Below are 23,276 nucleotides of genomic sequence, written 5' to 3'. Positions count from 1 at the left end.
TGGTAAGCAGTTTATAAATTTGGCTGTGCTAACCATCACTTTGACAAACACGTACACAGACTGGCTTAAATTTTTTTACTTCTATTTTTGCCTGATATCTATACTCTGTAAGCCCTACAGCTGTTGGCAGCCATCAGTATGATTAAAACATTATCTATACCTGATTCACTTTGCTGTACAGCAGAATCGAACACAACATTGTAAAGCAACTATACTCCAATAAAAATTAGTTAAAAAATAAATAAAACATTATCTATACCTCCTACCCTCATATCACACTCAGAGCTGCACACATGTAGGACTGAGGCCTGGGCTTATTCCTTAGCTTATCCCTCACTGGTCTAACCTCCCAAGGCTGAGATTTCCCTTTTGCGTCAAGATGTCCCTTCCCTGGAGTCTTAGAGCTGTGTTCCATCTCCCACCCCCCATCCCTTAGAGACCTGGAACAGGGGGCTCCTGGGGAATATTATTGGGCTCGTAGGCAGGGTTGCCAGCAGATATGTCTGCAAGGTCACCATGTCCAGAGGTGGGAAGACTCACTGAGGCTTTGCTTTTCAGCCTCTGGGAGCCTAGGGCCAGAAGGAGGAAAGGGGCAGGGGCAGGACCAGAGAAGGTAGAGGGCAGCAGGAGGAGAGAAGGGGCTGATTCCCTAATCCTGCCATCCCACTTCCCATCCTCAGACTCCACTATTACTCAGCAGATGGGTTCTCCATTGTTCATCTAAGCCTTCCAGGCAGCTCCCCTCCCCTCCGCTCTTGGTGGGTCAGTCCTCTTGGTGGGTTGGGTTGAGAGGCAAGTGCCTTAGTGAGAAATAGGAAGGAAAGACAGGGAAACAGGGAAAGGAAACTGAGAGTGAAAGCAGAGAAAAGGGGAGGGAGTAGGAGGAGAGAGGACAGATGGGGAGGAAGGAAGGAGGGGGAGGAAGCACATTCTTATGGAGTGAGCTGTATTTACATCTATATTTATCCTGGAAACAGCCCTGAGAGGAAGGAATTATTACCTCTATTTTACAGATTCGGGGATTGAATCTTAGGAAGGGTAAGTAACTTGGTCAAAGTAGCACTAGATAGAAAGAAACTGAGCTAGGATCGGGATCTGTTATCCTAAAAGTCTCTCCTGTACATTATTACAGTGTCTCCGAAGAGGAAGAGAAGGCAGAGTTGGGGAGAGAGGGAGGCAAGCAGAACAGCACGGAGACTGGAGAATAGACGGGTGGGGGACAGGAGGTCCTCACAGGGGCTGAGGACTGGGGTTGGGCTCCTTGAAGCTGTGTGGGACCTTTCCCCCTTGGGCCATCTTGTCCCTGAGTCCTGAGAACTGGTGAGGACCCACTGCTCAAACGATGTAGAGGATGCCCCTGCGGGGACACCCCAGCTCCTCCCTTGACCCTGAGTTGAAGCCGGGCCGAGGGGCGCTCCCTGAGCAGCACTCTGGGCAAGGAAGGAGAGCTGCCAAGAATCTGCCTGCGCTACTCTCTGGCTTCAACTCCTCCTCCTGTGTCTTCCCCCACTGTCCTAGCCCCTACCTCTTCCCTTTCTTTCCCAATCTCCTCTGATTCCTTTGTCTTCCTGTCACTCTCCCTCACGTTTTCAATCTCTCTTCCCACTGGTTCTATCCCCTTAGTTTATTGCCATGGCCCTGGCGCCCCACTGTAAGCACATCTTCTCTTTAAAGCCTCATTACCCATTCACACTTAGCTCCTTTATTTTGCCGCAGAATGTCTTACAGGGGTTGTACTCACTGTCCTCAATTCACCCTAACGTTTACATAGACATTTTGACAGGGGAAGTTCAGAGGGCTGCCTTCAAGATAACTGTCTAACGAGCATTTTCATTATGTGTCACTGTCCCCAACAACCTGTCCAGGTATGTTCTGAGGCCCAGAGAGCTTACTTGCCCCGGATTCTGTAATGTTAGTAGAAAAAGCAGGAATCCAAGATCAGGTTGTTTGACTCCAAAGGACAAGCTTGCAGCCATCACATCCTGCTGCCCCTTGAGCAGGTCAGCAGGCTGTTCCCTTGGTTGCCGGTTGGTGAGTTTGTTATGGCTAGAGTGGGTCATATGTCCTGTAGACTTTGGACCATAAGTCAACAGCAAACCAAAAACAGAGCTACCTTTCTGGGGAAGACTAATATTAGCTCAGGAGACGGATGATCTAGAGTGAGATGAATGACAATTTATGAATTGAAAATGTATAATATATAACTGTCAGGAGGACCAGAATGTTCACTTCAGCATGCATGACTGGTGTATTCTTCCCCTGTAGGCAGACTTCTGGGGGAAAGCAAGTTATTATCAGTAGGTTGCTTGGTGATGGTGGAATTGGAGCAGGGGGAATTAAGTATAATAACTTGATTGTTGAATGGCCTCTGATCATTAAAGAGAATCTCCATTTTAATCCTTGGCTTAAAGTGCTGAGTCACCTGCAACCAGGTGTACCCATTTTCACTATAAGTAGGGACCTCTTTGAGGAATCATAATATGACCAGTATGCACTCTTCTGCTCACAGCTGCTTAAGTAGCATTTCCAACTTGGATGTCTTGTTATGTCCTCAGTCTCAAGGTATCTGAAACCAACTTCTTATCTTCCCTAAACAAATTGGAGTTTTCTCTTTACTTTGCCATTTTTTCCATTAGAAGAATTACTTTCTGTGACCAAGATTCAAAACCTGAACTTGAAATGTAAAAAAACCCAAATTCTTCATGCAAGCGTCACTCTCAATCTTTTCCCAAAAAAGTGATCAGTTAAATGAATTAATATACGTAAAACACTTAGCTATTATTTTGGTTACATTTACCTCTCTTCTTACTTTCCCCAGACCTGTCTTTCTTGTAAAAACCCACTAAGACTTTCACACAAGAAAACCACCATTTTAATCCCTTGCATAAGATGAAGGCAAGGGTAAGATAAAACCTATTCAGCAACTTACCTTTTTCTATTTATTCTGCTTTGGGGTGATTTCATAAAAGGAGGAATGTGGGATGTTTTTATGTAAACAGTGTTTGCTTCACTACTTGTAAATGTTGAATTTCAAAATCCTAAGTTCCTACTTCTAGAGCTAGATTTCGTTTTAACAAAACCTTCTTTGTCACCTGATTTTTTTTCAGTGTATTTCCGTAGACGCTCACTGATCTGAAAGTTCAATAAAAGATGGCTTTTTCTTTACTCTGACATCCTTTAGAGGTAGAGCGAGTGTCAGCTGGGGTATTTTGGTGAATTGATAAGTGTACAACAATAAAAGGACAGAGTTTTACTTCCTAAAATTTACACTAGAATCTGCTACATTAATATGAATCCTCCATTAAATATACCTGGGTTGCTGCTTTTAAAAGGAAAAGATTGGATTGTAGGAAACATGGACTTGAATCCTTAGTTTTTGTTGTAACCACATGTCTTAGAGAGTAAAAACACTTGAATAAGATCATTAATAAGAAACACTTTTCACAAACCTTAGAGAAATATTGTTTAATTCGTACAACAGTAATTATATTATCACTCTGGATTAAATATGAAATAGAGAATATTTTCTACAAAAATAAAAATGGCTAAAGTTAAAAAATGAATTTATTCATTATTTTAAAGATAAAAGCTTTCAAAGATACTTTGGAAGATGGTATTAGAGAAATTAAAAGCAAATAATTGGATGGTTTAAAGGTAATTTTAGGAAGGATATGGTTTTGCTTTATGTTTAATTGTCTAGGGGCTTTTAAAGTGAAAAGTGCTTATAGGAAGATCTAAAATAAGAGACAGAAGGGTTTACATGGATATTTTCTCTTTAGTTACCTTTATATTACACAAATATATATTTAAGTTCATCCTTTGTTCTGGCTGTCTGTTAGTGCTAATCCCTCAAAGCAATCTAGCAAACCAATAAGGAGAAAGAAAGAAAACGTTGGCCAGTGGCCGGTACTCCTAATAACTTCCTGAGAGATTGAGTTTCTTTCTTCTGCCTGCATTCTCATTGCTACCTGTCAGGGTGGAGAGTCCCTTTTGCCATCCTACTTAAAGAATCATTCTTTTCACCAGCTCGAGGGACTCTGAGCCCATGAAAACAGAAGATGTTTACTTAGTCTCCAGAGAGAGTTTTCAAGCCCTAACTAGTTGGCTTAGAACTTGCTGATGAGCCTTAACCCTCTGGCCAGATGGGGCCACCAGATCAAGGTGTCATTGTCACAGAATCCATTCATCCTTCTCCATGTTGCCATTTTGTATCGGTTGTGACTATTTGTTGGAACAAAGATAGTCCCTCATGGATAAAAAAACCCGCTTTTGTCCATGTTATTTCTCACAGAAAGGCTTTTCCTCAAAAAATCCTTTCTGTGCATCTTCTTTTAGAGCCAGAGTGCCTCCTCTTGCCCTTCTACCCCAAGATTTGCAAATTCCTCCTCCTTTCTTGTGCTGTTCAGTTTGCCTGCAACACTCTTCCTATTGCTAACCAAATACTTCTCATTTTTTGAGGTTCTTCCTAGGCTGGAGGTGGGGGATGCACAGGATGATAGGGACCAGCCAGAGGTAGGGAGCAGCTAAGAAAGCCATGACGGTTCCCAGTTTGGGAAGATCTAAGATGTTCTTGAACTTGGGGTTGGGGTCTAGGAAGGGATAGTTGCTAAAAGGGAAATGCCTTTTAGCATCTGGAAGCCCTTGCTTCATTCCTCATAGACACTGAGAACATTAATCATTCTTTCATTTAGCAAATTTTTATTGAGCACTGCCACATGCCAGGCGTGCATTTGACACTGAAGATACAACTATGGACAACACAGATCGGGTCTCTGCCCCACTGGAGTTTGTAGACTAATGGGAAAACAGCCAATATAATAGGCAAATACATTCTAGAATGATAAGGGCTCTGAAATTGGAAGTTCTGGATTCTATGGGAGCACATAGGAGGTGCTCTTACCTCTGATTTGGGGGACCAGGGGAGAACTCCTAGAGGAAGTGATGTATGAGTTGATATTGAAAAGATGAGTACAAGTTAGGTGAAGGGGCTGGCGATGGGGTTAGATTATGACAGGCAGAGGGAAGAGCATGTGTCAAGGCCCTCAAATAGAAAGAAGCTGAGTTATTTCTGTAGTATAGACATGGTGGGGGGTGCAAGGAAGAATGGGGGCTGTAAGGAGAGTGATGAGAAATCAGGGTAGAAAGACTAGCAGGGACCAGGTTGCAGAGGGGCCAAGGAGTCATGATGCAATTTGATCTTTTTTCTAAGGCCAGTGGGATGTTATTGAAGGGTTTTAAGCAGGGGTGTGATATGATGCCGTTTAATTTTTATAAAGATCACTGTGGCTTCAATGTGGACCCTGGTCTATGGGTGGCCAAGGCTGGAGCGGGGAAACCTGTTAGAAGGAATGCAGGGGAAAGCAGTCACTGGTCAGCAGGCATGTCCTAGAGGCATCTGCTGCCTAAGACTGGGGTAGGGGGAGCAGTGAGGAGGGGCGGGGGGGGGGGATTGTTTTAGGCAGCCTTGGTGGCAGTTGGTAGAAGGCATGGGAAGAAGAACAGAAGAGTTATTGATGGATTATATTTGAGGACCTATCCCTGCTTCTAGCAGCACCTGGCAGTAGTACTCCCAGCTTGTTGGATTCATCAGTTTTAGTGACTGGTTCCTGGAAAAGCAGTGGGTTTTACAAAGTGTTGATGGCCCTACTTGTCAGGGGCACCCCAGGGGTGGCTATTCCCTCAGTGGGCTGCTGCTTTTCCTGGAGGTGATGGAAGGGAACTCATGAATCTGGGAGCACAACAGGGAGAAATATTGATGGTTTCAGGCCTTTTAGACACTAGAAATTTGTAATGCAACAGTAGGTGTTGATGAAATTCCTCTGCATCCTCCTTTCTGGTAACTGCTAAGCCATAAGTGCTGTTCTTCCTCTTTTCTGGTCTCCATGTGACTGACCAGCTTCTTCTTTCATGGGTGTTTAATGCGTCCTGCCACACCATGTCTTTGAGCAGGAACAAACAAGTCATTTCTCTTTCTAACCTAAAGAGTATGAATTCAGAACCTCTGCCTACCCTGTCATGTGTTTGCGAAGGTGCTTCAGTTCATTTCCATGGTCCTTTGGGTTCTAAATGTTGAAGTTATTTGTTTGCCCTTTATTTATTCACTCTAAATCCTTAATAGAGTTTACCATGTGAAGGAAATTAGACATGTAGGGAAAAAAATAAAAGATAATAATGACATTATTTCTGCCCCCTATTTATTTATTTCTAAATAACTTTTTTTCTTCCAGTTTTATTGAGAAATAATTAACATACAGCACTGTATAAGTTTAAGGTGTATAGCATAATGATTTGACCCACATCATGGAATGATTACTATAGTAAATTTAGTGAACGTCCATCATCTCATATTAGATAAAAAAATTTTGAAAAGTTGTTTTTCTTGTGATGAGAACTCAGGATTTATTCTCTTAATGACTTTTATATATAACACACATCAGTGTTAATTATATGAATCATGTTGTACGTTACATCCCTAGTAGTTACTATCTTCTAACTGGAAATTTGTACATTTTAATCACTTTTATCCAATTCCCCCTCCTCCCACCCCCTGCCTCTGGTAACCACAAATCTGATCTCTTTTTCTGAGAGTTCGTTGTTATTTTTGTTTTTTGTTTTTTTTTTTTTTTGTGGTTCGCGGGCCTCTCACTGTTGCAGCCTCTCCTGCTGCGGAGCACAGGCTCCGGACGCGCAGGCTCAGCGGCCATGGTTCACGGGCCCAGCCGCCCCGCGGCATGCGGGATCCTCCCGGACCGGGGCATGAACCCGTGTCCCCTGCATCGGCAGGCGGACTCCCAACCACTGCGCCACCAGGGAAGCCCCAGTTGTTTGTTTTTTGAAGTATAATTGACCTACAACACTGTGTTGGTTCCTGGTGCACAGCACAGTGATTGCATATTTCTGTACATTACAAAATGATTACCATGATAAGTCTAGTTACCATCTATCACCATGCAGAGATATTATATTACTATTGACTATAGTCCCCACACAGTACATTTCACCCTCATGACTCATTTTGTCACTGGAAGTTTATACCTCTTAATCTCCCTATTTCACTCATCCTCCCTCCCCCTGCCCCCCTCCCCCACAACTACCTGTTTGTTCTCTGTACCTATGAGTCTGTTTCTGTTTCATTATATTTGTTCATTTGTGTTGCCCAGTAAGTGAAATCATACAGTATTTGTCTTATTTCACTTAGCATAATACCCTCTAGGTCCTTCCATATTGTTGAAACTGGCAAGATTTCATTCTTTTTTATGGCTGAATAGTATTCCATTGCATATATACATTACATCTGCGTTATCCATTCATCTATCAATGGGTACTTAGGTTGCTTCCATATCTTGGGTATTGTAAATAATGCTGTGATGAACATAAGGGTGCTTAATGTCTTCTTTAAAAAATATGTTTATTTTTATTTATTTATTTTTGGCTACATTGGGTCTTCGTTGCTGCGCACAAGCTTTCTCTAGTTGCGCTGAGGGGGGGTTACTCTTCGTTGCAGTGTGCAGGCTCCTCATTGTGGTGGCTTCTCTTGTTGCAGAGCATGGGCTTCAGTAGCTACAGCACGTGGGCTCAGCAGTTGTGGCTTGCAGGGTCTAGAGCGCAAGCTCAGTAGTTAATAGCACATGGGCTTAGTTGTTCCGTGGCATGTGGTATCTTCCCAGAACAGGGCTCGAACCCATGTGCCCTGCATTAGCAGGCGGATTCTTAACCACTGATCCACAAGGGAAGTCCCTCACTGTAGTTTTGATTTGCATTACCCTGCTGATTCGTGATGTTGAGCATCTTTTCATGTGTCTGTTTGCCATCTGTATGTCTTCTTTGGAAAAATGTCTCGTCGGGTCTTCTGACCACTTTTTAATGGGGTTTTTTTTTTTTTTTTGATGTTGAGGTGTATGAGTTCTTTGTATATTTTGGATATTAACCCCTTATCAGATATATCATTTACAAATATCTTCTCCAGTGCAGTAGGTAGGCTTTTTGTTTTGTTGATAGTTTCTTTCACTGTGCAAAAGCTTTTTAGTTTGATGTAATTCCATTTTTTGCTTATGTTTCCCTTCCCTATTATCTTACTAAGTAAAGTAAGCCAGACAGTGAAATACAAATATCATATGACATCAATTCTATGTGGCATCTAAAAGAAAAAAAAGACACAAATGATCTTATTTCCAAAGAGAAAGAGACTCACAGACACAGAAAACAAACTTATGGCTGCCAAATAGGAGAGAGGGTGGGAGAAGGATTATATTAGGAGGCTGGCATTAACATATACACACTACTATGTGTAAAATAGATAGCCAACAAGGACCTACTGTATAGTACAGGGAACTATACTCAGTAGTATGTAATAATCTATAAGGGAAAAGAATCTGAAAAAGAATATATATATATATATTGATATTGATGCAATTTATGTCAGAGTGTTCTGCCTATATTTTCCTCTAAGAGTTTTATAGGATCTGGCCCTTACATTTACATCTTTAATCAATTTTGTGTTTAGTTTTGTGTATGATGTTAGAGAATGCTCTAATTTCATTCTTTTACATGTAGCTGTTCAGTTTTCCCAGCACCACTTATTGAAGACTGTCTCTTCTCCATTGTATCCTTGCCTCCTTTGTCATAGATTAATTGACCATAGGTGAGTCAGTTTATTTCTGGGCTTTTTATCCTGTTTCAGTGATCTATATCTCTGTTTTTGAGCCAGTACCATATTGTCTTGATTACTGTAGCTTTGTACTATAGTCTTAAGGCAGGGAGCCTGATTCCTCCAACTATTTTTCTTTCTCAAGATTGGTTTCACTATTTGAGGTCTTTCATGTTTCCATACAAATTTAAAAATTTTTGCTTCTAGTTCTGTGAAAAATGCCTTTGATAATTTGATAAGGATTGAATTGAGTTTGTAAACTGCCTTGCGTAGTACGGTCATTTTGACAGTATTGATTCTTCCAATTCAATAACATGGTATATCTTTCTAGCTGTTTATGTCTCCTTCGATTTCTTTCATCAGCATCTTATAGTTTTTGGAGTACAGGTCTTTTGCCTTGTTAGGTAGGTTTATTCCTAAGTATTTTATACTTTTTGATGCGATGGTAAATGGGATTTTCTTAATTTTTCTTTCTGATCTTTCATTATTAGTGTATAGGATTGCACCAGATTTCTGTGTATGAATTTCTTTTCCTGCAACTTTACTGAATTCATTGATGAGCTCTAGTAGTTTTCTGGTAGCATCTTTAGGATTTTCAATGTATAGTTTCATGTCATCTGCAAACAGTGACAGTTTTACTACTTTTCCAATTTGTATTCCCTTTATTTATTTTTCTTCTCTGATTGCTGTGGCTAGGACTTTCAAAACTATGTTGAATAAAAGTGATGAGAGTGGACATCCTTGTCTTTTTCTTGATCTTAGAGGAAATGCTTTCATTTTTTCACCATTGAGTATGATGTTAGCTGTAGGTTTGTGGTATATGGTCTTTATTATATTGAGGTAGGTTCCCTCTGTGCCCACATTCTGGAGGGTTTTTATCAGAAATAGGTGTTGAATTTTGTCAAAAGCTTTTTCTGCATTTATTGAGATGATCATATGGTTTTTATTCTTCAATTTGTTAATGTGGTACCTCACACTGATTGATTTGCAGATATTAAAAAGTCCTTGCATCCTTGGGATAAATCCCTCTTGATCATGGTGTATGATCCTTTTAATGTATTACTGGGTTTGGTTTGCTGGTATTTGTTAAGGATTTTTATGTCTATGTTCATCAGTGATATTGACCTGTAATTTTCTCTTTTTGATGGTAGCTTTGTCTGGATTTGGTATCAGGATGATGGTGGCCACATAGAATGAATTTGGGAGTGTTCCTTCCTCTGCAGTTTTTTGAAATAGTTTCAGAACGTTAGGTGTTAGCTCTTCTCTAAATGTTTGATAGAATTCACCTGTGAAGCCATCTATTCCATGACTTTTGTTTGTTGGGAGTTTTTCATCACAGATTCAATTTCAATACATACAATTGGTCTAGTCATATTTTCTATTTCTTACTGGTTCAGTCTTGGGAGATTGTACCATTCTAAGAATTTGCCCATTTCTTCTAGGTTGTCCTTTTCATTGGTGTATAGTTGCTTGTAGTAGTCTCTTATGATCCTTTGAATTTCTGTGGTGTCAGTTGTAATTTCTCCTTTTCATTTCTGATTTTATTGATTTGGGCCCTCTCCCTTTTTTTCTCAATGACTCTGGCTAAAGTGTTATCAATTTTGTTTATCTTTTCAACTCTTAGTTTATTGGTCTTTGCTATTTTTTTCTTTGTCTCTATTTCATTTATTTCTGCTCTGATCTTTGTGATTTCTTTCCTTCTGCTAACTTTGGGTTTTATGTGTTCTTCTTTCTCTAGTCGCTTTAGGTGTAAGGTAAAGTTGTTTGTTTGAGATTTTTCTTGTTTCCTGAAGTAAGCTTGTATCACTATAAACTTCCATCTAAGAACTGCTTTTGCCACATCCCATAGGTTTTGGATTGTTGTGTTTTCATTTTCATTTGTCTCTAGGTATTCTTTTTATTTCCTCTTTGATTTCTTCAGTGATCCATCAGTTGTTTCATAGCATATTGTTTAGCCTCTACGTGTTTGTGTTTTTGCATTTTTTTCTTGTAATTGATTTCTAATCTCATAGTGTAGTGGTCGGAAAAGATGCTTGATATGATTTCAGTTTTCTTAAAGGCTTCCTTTGTGGCCCAGCATGTGATCTGTTCTGGATAATGTTCCATGTACACTTGAAAAGAAGGTGTATTCTTCTGCTTTTGGATGGAGCACTCTATAAATATCAATTAAGTCCATGTGTTCTAATGTGTCATTTAAGGCCTGAGTTTCCTTATTGATTTCCTGTCTCGATGATCTGTCCATTGATATAAGTGGAGTGCTAAAGTTCCCCTCTATTATTGTATTGTGGTCGATTTCTCCTTTATGTCTGTTAACATTTGCCTTATGTATTGAGGTGTTCCTCTGTTGAGTGCATATATATTTATAATTGTTATATCTTCTTCAGTTGAGCCCTTGATCATTATGTAGTGTCATTTGTCTATTGTAACAGTCTTTATTTTAAACTCTATTTTGTCTGATATGAGTATTGCTGCTCCAGCTTTCTTTTGATTTCCATTTGCATGGAATACCTTTTTCCATCCCCTCACTTTCAGTCTGTTTGTGTCTCTAGATCTGAAGTGGGTCTTTTATAGACAACATATATATGGGTCTTATTTTTGTATTCATTCAGCCAGTCTATTTCTTTTGGTTTGAGCATTTAATCCATTTACAGTTAAGTTAATTATTGATATGTATGTTCTTATTGCCATTTAAAAAAATATTTTGGATTTGTTTTTGTAGGTCTTTTATTCCTTTTCTCTTTTGTTCCCCTCTCTTGTGATTTGATGATTATATTGTTGTGTTTGGATTCTTTTTCTTTTTTATGTGTATATCTATTTTAGATTTTTCATTTGTGGTTACCATGTGGTTCTGATATAGCAGTCTATATGTATACATGATTGTTTTAAGTTGCTGGTCTCTTAATTTCAAATGCATCTCAAATATCCTGCATTTTTGCTCTCCTTCTCTCACAATTACTGTTTTGATACCATATTTGTGTATAGATGATTTCCTACCCTTACTGTATGTTCACCTGTACTGGTGAGCTTTACCATTTTGTAATTTTCCTGTTTCTAGCTGTTGCCTCTTCTATTGAAAGAGTTCCTTTAGCATTTGGTGGTGCTGAATTCTTCTAGCTTTTGTTTGTCTGTAAAGCTTTTGATTTCTCCATCAATTCTGAATGAGAGACATGCTGGGTAGAGTATTCTTGGTTGTCAGTTTTTCCCTTTCATCACTTTAAATGTATCATTCCACTCCCTTCTGGCCTGTAGAGTTTCTGCTGAAAAATCAGCTCATAGTCTCATGGGGATTCCCTTGTACGTTATTTGTTGCTTTTCCTTTGTTGCTTTGGATATTTTCTCTTTGTCTTTAGTTTTTGTCAGTTTGATTACTATGTGTCTTGGCGTGTTCCTTGTTCAATTAATTCTATATGGGACTCTGCACTTCTTGGACTTGGGTGACTGTTTTGGGAAGGAATTACTTTTGGTACTTGAATAAAAGGCAGGTAATGGAGTGTCACCTCTGAGATATTCTGATTCACAGGGTTTTGGATATGTTAGAAAATTTGGCTCCATTTTAATGCCAAATTGAATATTACACTTGTGCTTACCTTACATTGTTCCATATAGCCGCCATAATACAAATAGATAATTTTTGTATAGAATTATTTGTTTCCTTAAAAATTTTTTAAATTGAAATATAATTGATTTAAAATGGTGTGTTACTTTCAGGTGTACAGCAAAGTGATTCAGATATATATATATATTCTTTTTTAGATTCTTTTCCATTAGAGGTTATTACAAGATATTGAATATAGTTCCTGTACTATACAGCAGGTCCTTGTTGGTTATATATTTTATATATAGTAGTGTGTATATTTTAATCCCAAACTCCTAATTTATCCATTTCCCCTTTCTCCTTTGGTAACCATAAGTTTGTTTTCTATGTCTGTGAGTTATAGAATTATTATTATCTTGTTAGATTTAAGTCTCATAAATGGAGTCTATTATTCCTTACTGTGTTAATGACTTCCTAGTCATCTAGATTTGACTAGGAAGAAAGCTGAATGATGGCAATTTATGGTTAATGAGCATTTCTCAAATACTAATGTTGTGTACATTTCTTGTTTTCTTATGTAGGCCAGCTGTTGAGGCCTGGTGAAAAAAAATCAGGTGCAATAATGTTCTGCAGTAAAAAGAAATCACTTGGTAAGTATTGAGTTCTTTAGGTGACACAAAGCAAATATGATTTTTTAATATTTATTTTAATTTCACAGAGGTGTAATTTATAAACAAAAACCACACAGATCTTAAGTGTTCCATTTGATGAACTTTAAAGGCTGTATGTAAACGTGTAATTACCACCAAAAAGCAAGAGTTAGAACGTTTCTATTACCTGAGAAATTTCCCTTGTGCCCCTTTTTATTCATCCTCCCTGTGTTCTACACAACCACCTTCTGATTTCTAACAGATTGGTTTTGCCTGTTTTTGAAATCTATATAAATGAAATCATACAGCATGTATTCTTGTGTCTTGCTTCTTTCACTCAGCATAAGGTTTTTTTGACATATATCCATATGGTTGTATATATCAGTAGTTTGTTCCTCTTCATTTTTTCTTTTAAAACAGTATTCCATTGTATGAATACACCAACACTTAAGACTAAGTTCATATGTTTAGAAATAATTTGGATTCATGATGGCAAGTAACACACTTTGTTTTTGGTTGAGTAATTGGTCTAGCTGAACAGTGTTAATAGTATTCCAATTTTTAAAAATACAGCATCCTGACCAGAGAGTATTAATCTTGTCTTATGTCTTGTTAGTCAGCAACATTGTGTAGTTTTTCCTTCAATGGAAATGTATTCAGTTTATTACTGCTATTTTCTTTATTATTTTTAAAACTTTAATTAATTATTTTTTTTATGGCTGCATTGGGTCTTAGTTGTGGCACATGGGATCTTCATTGAGGCATGCGGGATCTTTTGTTGTAGTGTGTGGGCTCTTCGTTGAGGTGTGCAGGCTTCTCTCTAGTTGTGGCGTGCGGGTTTTCTCTTCTCTAGTTATGGCATGCAGGCTCCAGGGTGCAGGGGCTCTGTAGCTGGCAACATGTGGGCTCTCTAGTTGAGGCGTGCAAGCTCAGTAGTTGTGGCAAGTGGGCTTAGTTGCCTCACAGCATGTGGGATCTTAGTTCCCTGACCAGGGATCGAACCCGCATCACCTGCATTGGAAGGCAAATTCTTTACCACTGGACCATCAGGGAAGTCCCTATTTTCTTTATTTTTGACTATGAACTTGTTAGAGACCAAAGGCTGGATTAGAGTATATCTAATACCCTATCCCTCCTTCTAATCATCTCTGACAGGTGGTTAAGCTATTTTGATAGGCAATTATTTCATGGTTCAGTCTGTTCCCTTGTTGGACACATTCATTGCAACGTTCAGTCTCATAATGAGCTGAAATCTGTCTCAATGTAGTTCGCACCCATAGGTCATTAGTTATGCCCTCTGGGGCAATACTTTCATATTCCCAGTGCCAATTTAAGAGTCTAGAATTATTGTCATCATGTTTTTCTTTTTCAAATAAAATGATTTATTTATATCCAGTCACTGGTATAATCTTAATAGTGTAAACAATAGATTAACCAGTTTTGACAGGGACAAGTTTCCAACAGAATATATTGTTGCAAGGTTTTGATAAGTTCATTCTCACTCTTTTAAAATAATTTGTACATATATGTGAATGTATATGGATAAAATAAGCAATTTTTTATAAATAAAAATAAGAAAATAGAAGTGACTGTAATTGGACAATCCAGAGATAAACACTCCAGACTGCCAAGCTACACAATTTAGAGGGCTCCAATTCAGTGACCTCTATTAATACATTAATGTATATTCATCCATATATTCCCAAACAGAACTATGGTGTGCATTACTTTGAACCTGCTCTTAAAACATAATATTGTAATCATAGATACCTTTTCTGTCTTTAAACCTTTCTCTATAACATTATTCTTTTTTACATTTTCCTCTAACTTTTAATTTTGAAAATATTGGATTTTACAAAAAAAGTAAAACACCCGAATACCTTTCACCTCAATTCTACAATTATTACCATTTTGCCACATTTGCCTCCTCTCCTTCCCCTCACTGCCACCAGCACACACCCACACACATGCATACACATACACTTTTTGTTGTCATTAGGATATTTGAAAGTAAGTTGTAGACATCATGACTCTTACCCCCAAATATTTTTTTAAACATCTTTATTGGAGTATAATTGCTTTACAATGTTGTGTTAGTTTCTGCTGTATAACAAAGTGAATCAGCTATATGTATACATATATTCCCATATCCCCTTCCTCTTGCATCTCCCTCCCACCCTCCCTATTCCACCCCAAATATTTCAGTACAGATCTCCTAAGAACAAGGACATTCTCCTACTTAACTACAACATCATCACTACACCTAAGAAATGTAACATTGATGAATAAGTAACATACATTCCATTTTTCAGTTTTCTCAATTGTCTCCATGTCTCATGTCTCAGAGCTTGTTTTTATTTTTGGTACAATATTTAACCAATGTTCACACATTGTGTTTGGCTTTTAATCCCTTTATTTTCTTTTAGATTTAGAATAGTTTTTCATTATATTGAATTTTGGAAAAGTCCAGTCCAGCACCTAAATCTATTTGAATTGAATATTTTGGACACAAATACTATATAGATTATATATAAATATTTATAAATTTTATTTATTTATTATTGGCTGCATTGGGTCTTCATTGCTGTGCACTGGCTTTCTCTAGTTGCAGTGAGCGGGGGCTACTCTTTTTGCGGTGTGCAGGCTTCCATTGTGGCTTCTCTTGTTGCTAGCATGGGCCCTAGGCACATGGGCTTCAGTAGCTGTGGCATGCAGGCTCAGTAGCTGTGGTGCATGGGCTTAGTTGCTCCATAGCATGTGGGATTTTCCTGGACCAGGGCTTGAACCCATGTCCCCTGCATTGGCAGGGAGATTCTTAACCATAGCGCCACCAGGGAAGCCCAATACTTGTTTTTTTAAATGGACCATTAATAAATTAGTTACTTGAAACTGTTTTGATGGGGAATGCAACTTGCTGATCTTCCTCATATAGAATTTCGTTTTACAGTCAGTCATAGGTATTTGTAATGAGCTGTAAATAGCTCATTTGTAAATAGCTGTGTAATGAGGCTAAATGTTTTGGCTACATAGCTGGGTCTGTATCCACTGTGGTGCTGACTGGCAGAGAAAGCTGAGGTCAGTTCCTTCCTCTTGGACTTGTTAGAATGGCCAAATGACTTGAGGGACTGACATTGGTGTCACCATCATTTATATCATCGTGATTGGGAATGAGGCATCTTTAGGTTATATCACTTCCTATAGATCTGGTTATAGACTGGAGACCTTTTTCAATCTAAAATATGCATTTACTTATTCAGTTAGTCAGCAAATATTTTTGAGTGCCTGTGATATGCTAGGTAGTGCCAACTTTTCTTGACTTCATGTAGCTTTTTATGATTCAATAAAACACATGTATCCTCACACAAATAAGTTTACAGTAACAATGATAACTTAATAACAGTTTACTAAATGTTGCTACCAGTATATTTTCCAGAGAAGCACAGACTAAAGAACTTCTAATCAGCCTGGGGTTGTCAGGGGGAAAATCATGCAGAAGTGATATTTTACCTCAATGAGTTATTTAATATCTGGAACATTTAAGAAAGGTGCACTTAACATTTATATAAACTTCTACAACATTATCAGGAAGCTTGGGACATTGATGATGTATGTCAGAATTTAACAAGCCAACCATGAGTGTTGTGGGAAAACAAAAATTTTCTCCTAGATATATGCTTTATTATTTATTATCTCTATATTCACGTAAATCCCACATTCTGCAAGACGTGAAAAATTCTAATTGACTCAAATATTTAAAACATGCTTACAATCTATTTTCTATTTGTTATTTGTAATTCACCCTTTCTGTATAAGCTCAAATGGGAGGTCCAGAGACAATTACTTTAAAGCGTATATGTGCTTTTATACAAAACAATCAGGAAGAGCATTGTTCCTGTGTAAAATACCTAATTCAGATTTTAGGTACTTTGGTAATATGGGAAGCAAAAAAAGCAGATAATTTGAGGCTTTCTTTAAGCTAGCTAAAGCTGTTCTTGATTCCAAAATGTGAGGGTTGTGGAGCAACTTGCATTACTCCACAGTGAAGCCCTTAGCATGCTCATGGGGTATGGGATGGGAAGAATCAGACCAAGGTCACATATGTCTTTCATGGGGCCTTCATGGGCCCCTTCCTCCAAAAAATATTAAAAATAATGTTTTACAATTGTGTGGGTATAAAGACAAATATAAGCCAGGTTGGATTCATTATTATATAACCATTATTATTATATTCTTTTTTTCTTCTAACTTAAAAACAATTTTATTGGAGTATAGTTGATTTACAATGTTGTGTTAGTTTCAGGTGTACAACAAAGTGAATCAGTTATACATATACATATGTCCACTCTTTCTTTTTTTTTAGATTCTTTTCCCATATAGGTTATTACAGAGTATTGAGTAGAGTTCCCTGTGTTATACAGCAGGTTCTTATTAGTTATCTAATTTATATATAGTAGTGAGTATATGTCAATCCCAATCTCCCAGTTTATCCCTCCCCCCCCACCCCTTATCCCCTCATAACCATAAGTTTTTTTCTACATGCACGACTCTACTTTGGTTTTGTAAATAAGTTCATTTGTACACTTTTTATTTAGATTCCACATATAAGGGATATCATATGATATTTGTCTTTCTGTGTCTGACTTACTTCACTCAGTATGACAATTGCTGGATCGATCCATGTTGCTGCAGATGGCATTATATTTTGTTCTTTTTTATGGCTGAGTAATATCTGCTAGAATGAGTTTAAACTTTAGCTATGACACATACACAAATATAAATCTATCTTGAACTACCTCATTACAGTGAATAACAAAATAATAAAACTCAGAATAACAGTCTATGTCATACATATTTATTGTGCTTAGAACATATTTCCAAACACATAGCTCGAATTCTCCATTTCTTTATTATTTAGGATTCCCAAATGTATAATATTAATTGTCATACTTTGATTTTATAAAAAAATTTCTTAATTGAAAAATTTCATCCCAAGAATTATAATCATTTATTATTAAAAAATGCTTTTATATTCCTTCCACATACCCACACCTTAGAACTCACCTTTAATTTAGTATTTGAGCCAGTATCTGGCATATAGCAAGCACTTAATGAATGGTGGCTGTCATTATTATTTTAAGTAGTTTTATTAAATGCTACTTCAGTTATAGTTCTCTGGTGGACCTACTTCTCAACTAATGTTGCTTTCACTATTCATTCGAACAGAACTTCCTAATTTAAAGGAAAATAAAATTTTTTATTTCTTGGCTTAATTTTGAAATCTGGATTTTCTTTTGATGGTGGAATGAAATCTGAAAGTTTATGAGATAATCCCAACCATGGTATTTTCTATAAAGAAAATACTTTTAATAATTTAGGAATTAAAATCCTACTATGAATTGTAAATCTACCTTCATGCAGTGAATAAACCAATTAAGACATCACATTTCAGTGATTTTGGCTGGAATGATCTTGTCTCACTGTGGCAGTGCTGGTTGTCTCTTGATAATCTAAACTTTGATTGGTAGTTCATTCATTCATTTATTCATTTATCCATTCATCCAGTCAGCCAGCCAGCCATTTCACAAATACTTACTGAACACTTGTTATGTGCCAGATACTGTTCCAAACAGAAAAAAACAACTGTGGACAAAACAGATTTAAAAAAATAAAAGAACCTTCAATCTGTATGGAGCTTACATTCTTGTGGGGGGAGGGAAAGATAGTCAGCAATATAAATGAATAAGTAAGTCATCTTGTACATTGGAAATGCTGCAGTTTTAAAAAGGATAATCAGGGAAGGCTGAATTGAGAAAGACATAGTTGAGCAAAGATTTGAAAGAAGTGAGAGGGGAGCTATGTAGTTATCTGGAGGATAAGCATTGTAGGTGGAGGGAGCAGCAAGTGCAAACGCTTCGAGGTGGGAGTGGGCCTGGCATGTCCAAGGAACAACATAGAGGCCACTGTGACTGGAGTTGAATGAGCAAGGGGGAGGGTGGTTATCATGGCTGGATCCAGTTTTTTGAGGCTTTAAACTAATACAAAATTAGGTATGAAAGGACATGTTCATTTAGCATGAGAAAATAAATCCCTATATATCACAAATTTGAAAATCTGAAACATACCATACATTTCACAAAACCCAAAAAAATAACATAATATCTTCATTAATTCACTGCCTGATACACTTTTATAATACCTTTCTTCCTGTATTTTTGGCCCCATATTTTTTGATTGCCTCTTTCATGACCATTATTTTGTTATATAATTTTCTATAGAGACACTAGAAAGATAATTCAATTTTTCCTCTAGCACATTATTTAAATTAGTTTTTCTTTTTAAATTGAGGTATAGTTGTTTTACAATGTTGTGCTATTTTCTACTGTACAGTGAAGTGGAGTAGTATGTAATACACAGCAGGTTCTCATTAGTTATCTATTTTATACATATTAGTGTATATATGTCAATCTCAATCTCCCAATTCATGCCCCCCACACCCACCTCTGCTTTTCCCCCTTGGTGTCCATACATTTATTCTCTACATCTGTGTCTCTATTTCTGCCTTGCAAACCGGTTTGTCGGCACCATTTTTCTAGATTCCACGTACATCTGTTAATATACAATATTTGTTTTTCTCTTTCTGACCTACTTTACTCTGTATGACAGTCTGCAGGTCCATCCATGTCTCTACAAATGACCCAGTTTCGTTCCTTTTTATGATTGAGTAATATTCCATTGTATATATGTACCACATCTTCATTTTTCTTTTTAACATCTTTATTGGAGTATAATTGAGTTACAATGGTGTGTTAGTTTCTGATTTATAAAAAAGTCAATCAGCTATACATATACATATATCCCCATATCCCCTCCCTCTTGCATCTCCCTCCCACCCTCCCTATGCCACCCCTCTAGGTGGTCACAAAGCACTAAGCTGATCTCCCTGTGCTGTGCGGCTGCTTCCCACTAGCTATCTATTTACATTTGGTAGTGTATATATGTCCATGCCGCTCTCTCACTTCGTTCCAGCTTACCCTTCCCCCTCTGCGTTTCCTCAAGTCCGTTCTCTACATCTGCGTCTTTATTCCTATCCTGCCTGTAGGTTCTTCAGAAACTTTTTTTTTTTTTAGATTCCATATATATATATTAGCATACGGTATGTGTTTTTCTCTTTCTGACTTACTTCATTCTGTACGGCAGACACTAGGTCCATTCACTTCACTACAAATAACTCAATTTCATTTCCTTTTATGGCTGAGTAATATTCCATTGTATATATATATGCCACATCTTCTTTATTCATACGTCTGTTGATGGACATTTAGGTTGCTTCATGACTTGAATATTGTAAATAGTGCTGCAATGAGCATTGGGGTGCATGTGTCTTTTTGAATTATGGTTTTCTCTGGGTATATGCCTGGCAGTGGGATTGCTGGGTCATATGGTAATTCTATTTACAGTTTTTTAAGGAACCTCCATACTGTTCTCCATAGTGGCTGTATCAATTTACATTCCTACCAACAGTGCAAGAGGGTTCCCTTTTCTCCACACCCTCTCCAGCATGTATTGTTTGTAGATTTTCTGATGATGCCCATTCTAACCAGTGTGAGGTGATACCTCATTGTAGTTTTGATTTGCATTTCTCTAATAATTAGTGATGTTGAGCAGCTTTTCTATGCCTCTTGGCCATCTGTATGTCTTCTTTGGAGAAATGTACATTTAGGTCTTCTGCCCATTTTTGGATTGGGTTTTTTGTTTTTTTGATATTGAGCTGCATGAGGTATTTATATATTTTGGAGATTAATCCTTTGTCAGTTGCTTTGTTTGCAAATATTTTCTCCCATTCTAAGGGTTGTCTTTTCATCTTGTTTATGGTTTCCTTTGTTCTGCAAAGCTTTTAAGTTTCATTAGGTCCCATTTGTTTATTTTTGTTTTTATTTCCATTTCTCTAGGAGGTGGGTCAAAAAAGATCTTGCTGTGATTTATGTCAAAGAGTGTTCTTCCTATGCTTTCCTCTAAGAGTTTTATAGTGTCTGGCCTTACATTTAGGTGTTTAATCCATTTTGAGTTTATTTTTGTGTATGGTGTTAGGGAGTGTTCTAACTTCATTATTTTATATGTAGCTGTCCAGTTTTCCCAGCACCAATTATTGAAGACACTGTCTTTTCTCCACTGTATATCCTTTCCTGCTTTGTCATAGATTAGTTGACAGTAGGTGGGTTTATCACTGGGCTTTCTATCCTTTTCCATTAACCTATATTTCTGTTTTTGTGCCAGTACCAATTGTCTTGATTACTGTAGCTTTGTAGTATAGTCTGAAGCGAGGGAGTCTGATTCCTCCAGCTCCATTTTTTGTTTTTTTTCTTCTCAAGATTTCTTTGACTATTTGGGATCTTTTGTGACTCCATACAAATTTTAAGATTTTTTGTTCTAGTTCTATGAAAAATGCCATTGGTAATTTGATGGGGATTGCATTGAATCGGTAGATTGCTTTGGGTAGTATAGTCATTTTCACAATGTTGATTCTTCCAATCCAAGAACACGGTACATCTCTCCACCTGTTTGTGTCATCTTTGATTTCTTTCATTAGTGTCTTATAGTTTTCTGAGTACAGGTATTTTACCTACTTTTGTAGGTTTATTCCTAGGTATTTTATTCTTTTTGTTGCTGTGGTGAATGGGATTGTTTACTTAACTGCTCTTTCTGATCTTTCATTGTTAGTGTATAGGAATGCAAGAGATTTCTGTGCATTAATTGTGTATCCTGAAACTTTACCAAATTCATTGATTAGCTCTATTAGTTTTCTGGTAGCATCTTTAGGATTCTCTGTATAGTATCATGTCATCTGCAAACAGTGACAGTTTTATTTCTTCTTTTCCAATTTGTATTCCTTTTATTTATTTTTCCTGTCTGATTCCTGTGGCTAGGACTTTCAAAACTATGTTGAATAATAGTGGTGAGAGTGGACATCCTTGTCTTGTTCCTGATCTTAGAGGAAATTCTTTCAGTTTTTCACCATTGAGAATGTTTTCTGTGAGTTTGTTGTATATTATTATGTCTTTATTAGGTCTTTATTATGTTGAGGTAGGGTCCCTCTATGCCCAGTTTCTGGAGAGTTTTTATTATAAATGGGTGTTGAATTTTGTCAAAAGCTTATTTTCCATTTATTGAGATGATCATATGGTTTTTATTCTTCAGTATTTTACTATGTTGTATCACATTGATTGATTTGCGTATGTTGAAGAATCCTTGCATCCCTGGGATAAATCCCACTTGATCATGGTGTATGATCCTCTTAATGTGTTGCTGGATTCTGTTTGATAGTATTTTGCTGAGGATTTTTGCATCTATATTTATCAGTGATATTGGTCTATAATTTTCTTTTTTCTAGTATTTTTGTCTGGTTTTGGTATCAGGGTGATGGTGGCCTTGTAGAATGAGTTTGGGAGTGTTCCTCCCTCTGCAATTTTTTGGAAGAGTTTGAGAAGGATGGGTGTTAGCTCTTCTCTAAACGTCTGATAGAATTCACCTGTGAAACCATCTGGTCCTGGACTTTTGTTTGTTGGAAGATTTTTAATCACAGTTACAATTTCATTACTTGTGATTAGTCTGTTCGTATTTTCAATTTATTCCTCGTTCAGTCTTGGAAGGTTATACCTTTCTAAGAATTTGTGCATTTCTTCACGTTGTTCATTTTATTGGTATATAGCTGCTTGTAGTAGTCTCTTATGATGCTTTTTATTTCTGCGGTGTCCATTGTAACTTCTTCTCTTTCATTTCTAATTGTATTGGTTTGCGTCGTCTCCCTCTTTTTCTTGATGAGTCTGGCTAAATGTTTTTCAAGTTTGTTTATCTTCCTAAAGAACCAGCTTTTAGTTTTATTGATTTTTGGTATTGTTTTCTTTGTTTCTATTTCATTCATTCCTGCTCTGATCTTTATGATTTCTTTCCTTCTACTAACTTTTGGTTTTGTTTGTTCTTCTTTCTCTAATTACTTTATGTGTAAGGTTAGATTGTTTATTTGAGATTTTTTTTGTTTCTTGAGGTAGGATTGTGTTGCGATAAACTTTGCTCTTAGAAGTGCTTTTGCTGCATCCCATAGCAAATCATGTTTTGATTGTCATTTGTCTCTAGATATTTTTTGGTTTCCACTTTGATTTCTTCAGTGATCTCTTGGTTACTTTGTAGTGTATTGTTTAGCCTCCATGTGTTTCTATTATTTTAGTTTTTTTTCTGTAATTGATTTCTAATCTCATAGTGTTGTCGTCAGAAAAGATGCTTGATACAATTTGAATTTTCTTAAATTTACTGAGGTTTGATTTGTGACCTAAGATGTGATCTATCCTGGACAATGTTCTGTGTGCACTTGAAAAGAAAGTGTAATCTGCTGTTTTCTGATGGAATGTCCTATAAATATCAATTAAACCTACCTGGTCTGTTGTGTCAT

General features: G+C 37.2%; 1 protein-coding gene across 1 annotated transcript in view; it reads left to right on the top strand.

Annotated features, from left to right (window-relative positions):
- Nucleotides 1-1,022: 1,022 nt before the first annotated feature.
- The window catches only part of LOC309818339 (putative phospholipid-transporting ATPase IM), a gene marked incomplete at its 3' end in the record, with an annotated part of 151,216 nt that continues 128,962 nt past the window's right edge, over nt 1,023-23,276 (top strand). Inside the window, exons 1-2 of the mRNA XM_082648016.1 lie at nt 1,023-1,038; nt 12,764-12,832. Of these exons, the coding sequence (XP_082504142.1) occupies nt 12,805-12,832 (28 nt within the window). The 5' untranslated portion in view covers nt 1,023-1,038; nt 12,764-12,804. The remainder of the gene's footprint in view (nt 1,039-12,763; nt 12,833-23,276) is intronic.

Source organism: Grampus griseus (assembly GCF_964374135.1).
Source record: "Grampus griseus genome assembly, chromosome: 2".
NCBI classification, from domain to species: domain Eukaryota; kingdom Metazoa; phylum Chordata; class Mammalia; order Artiodactyla; family Delphinidae; genus Grampus; species Grampus griseus.
This window is presented reverse-complemented; position numbering and strand designations above follow the sequence as displayed.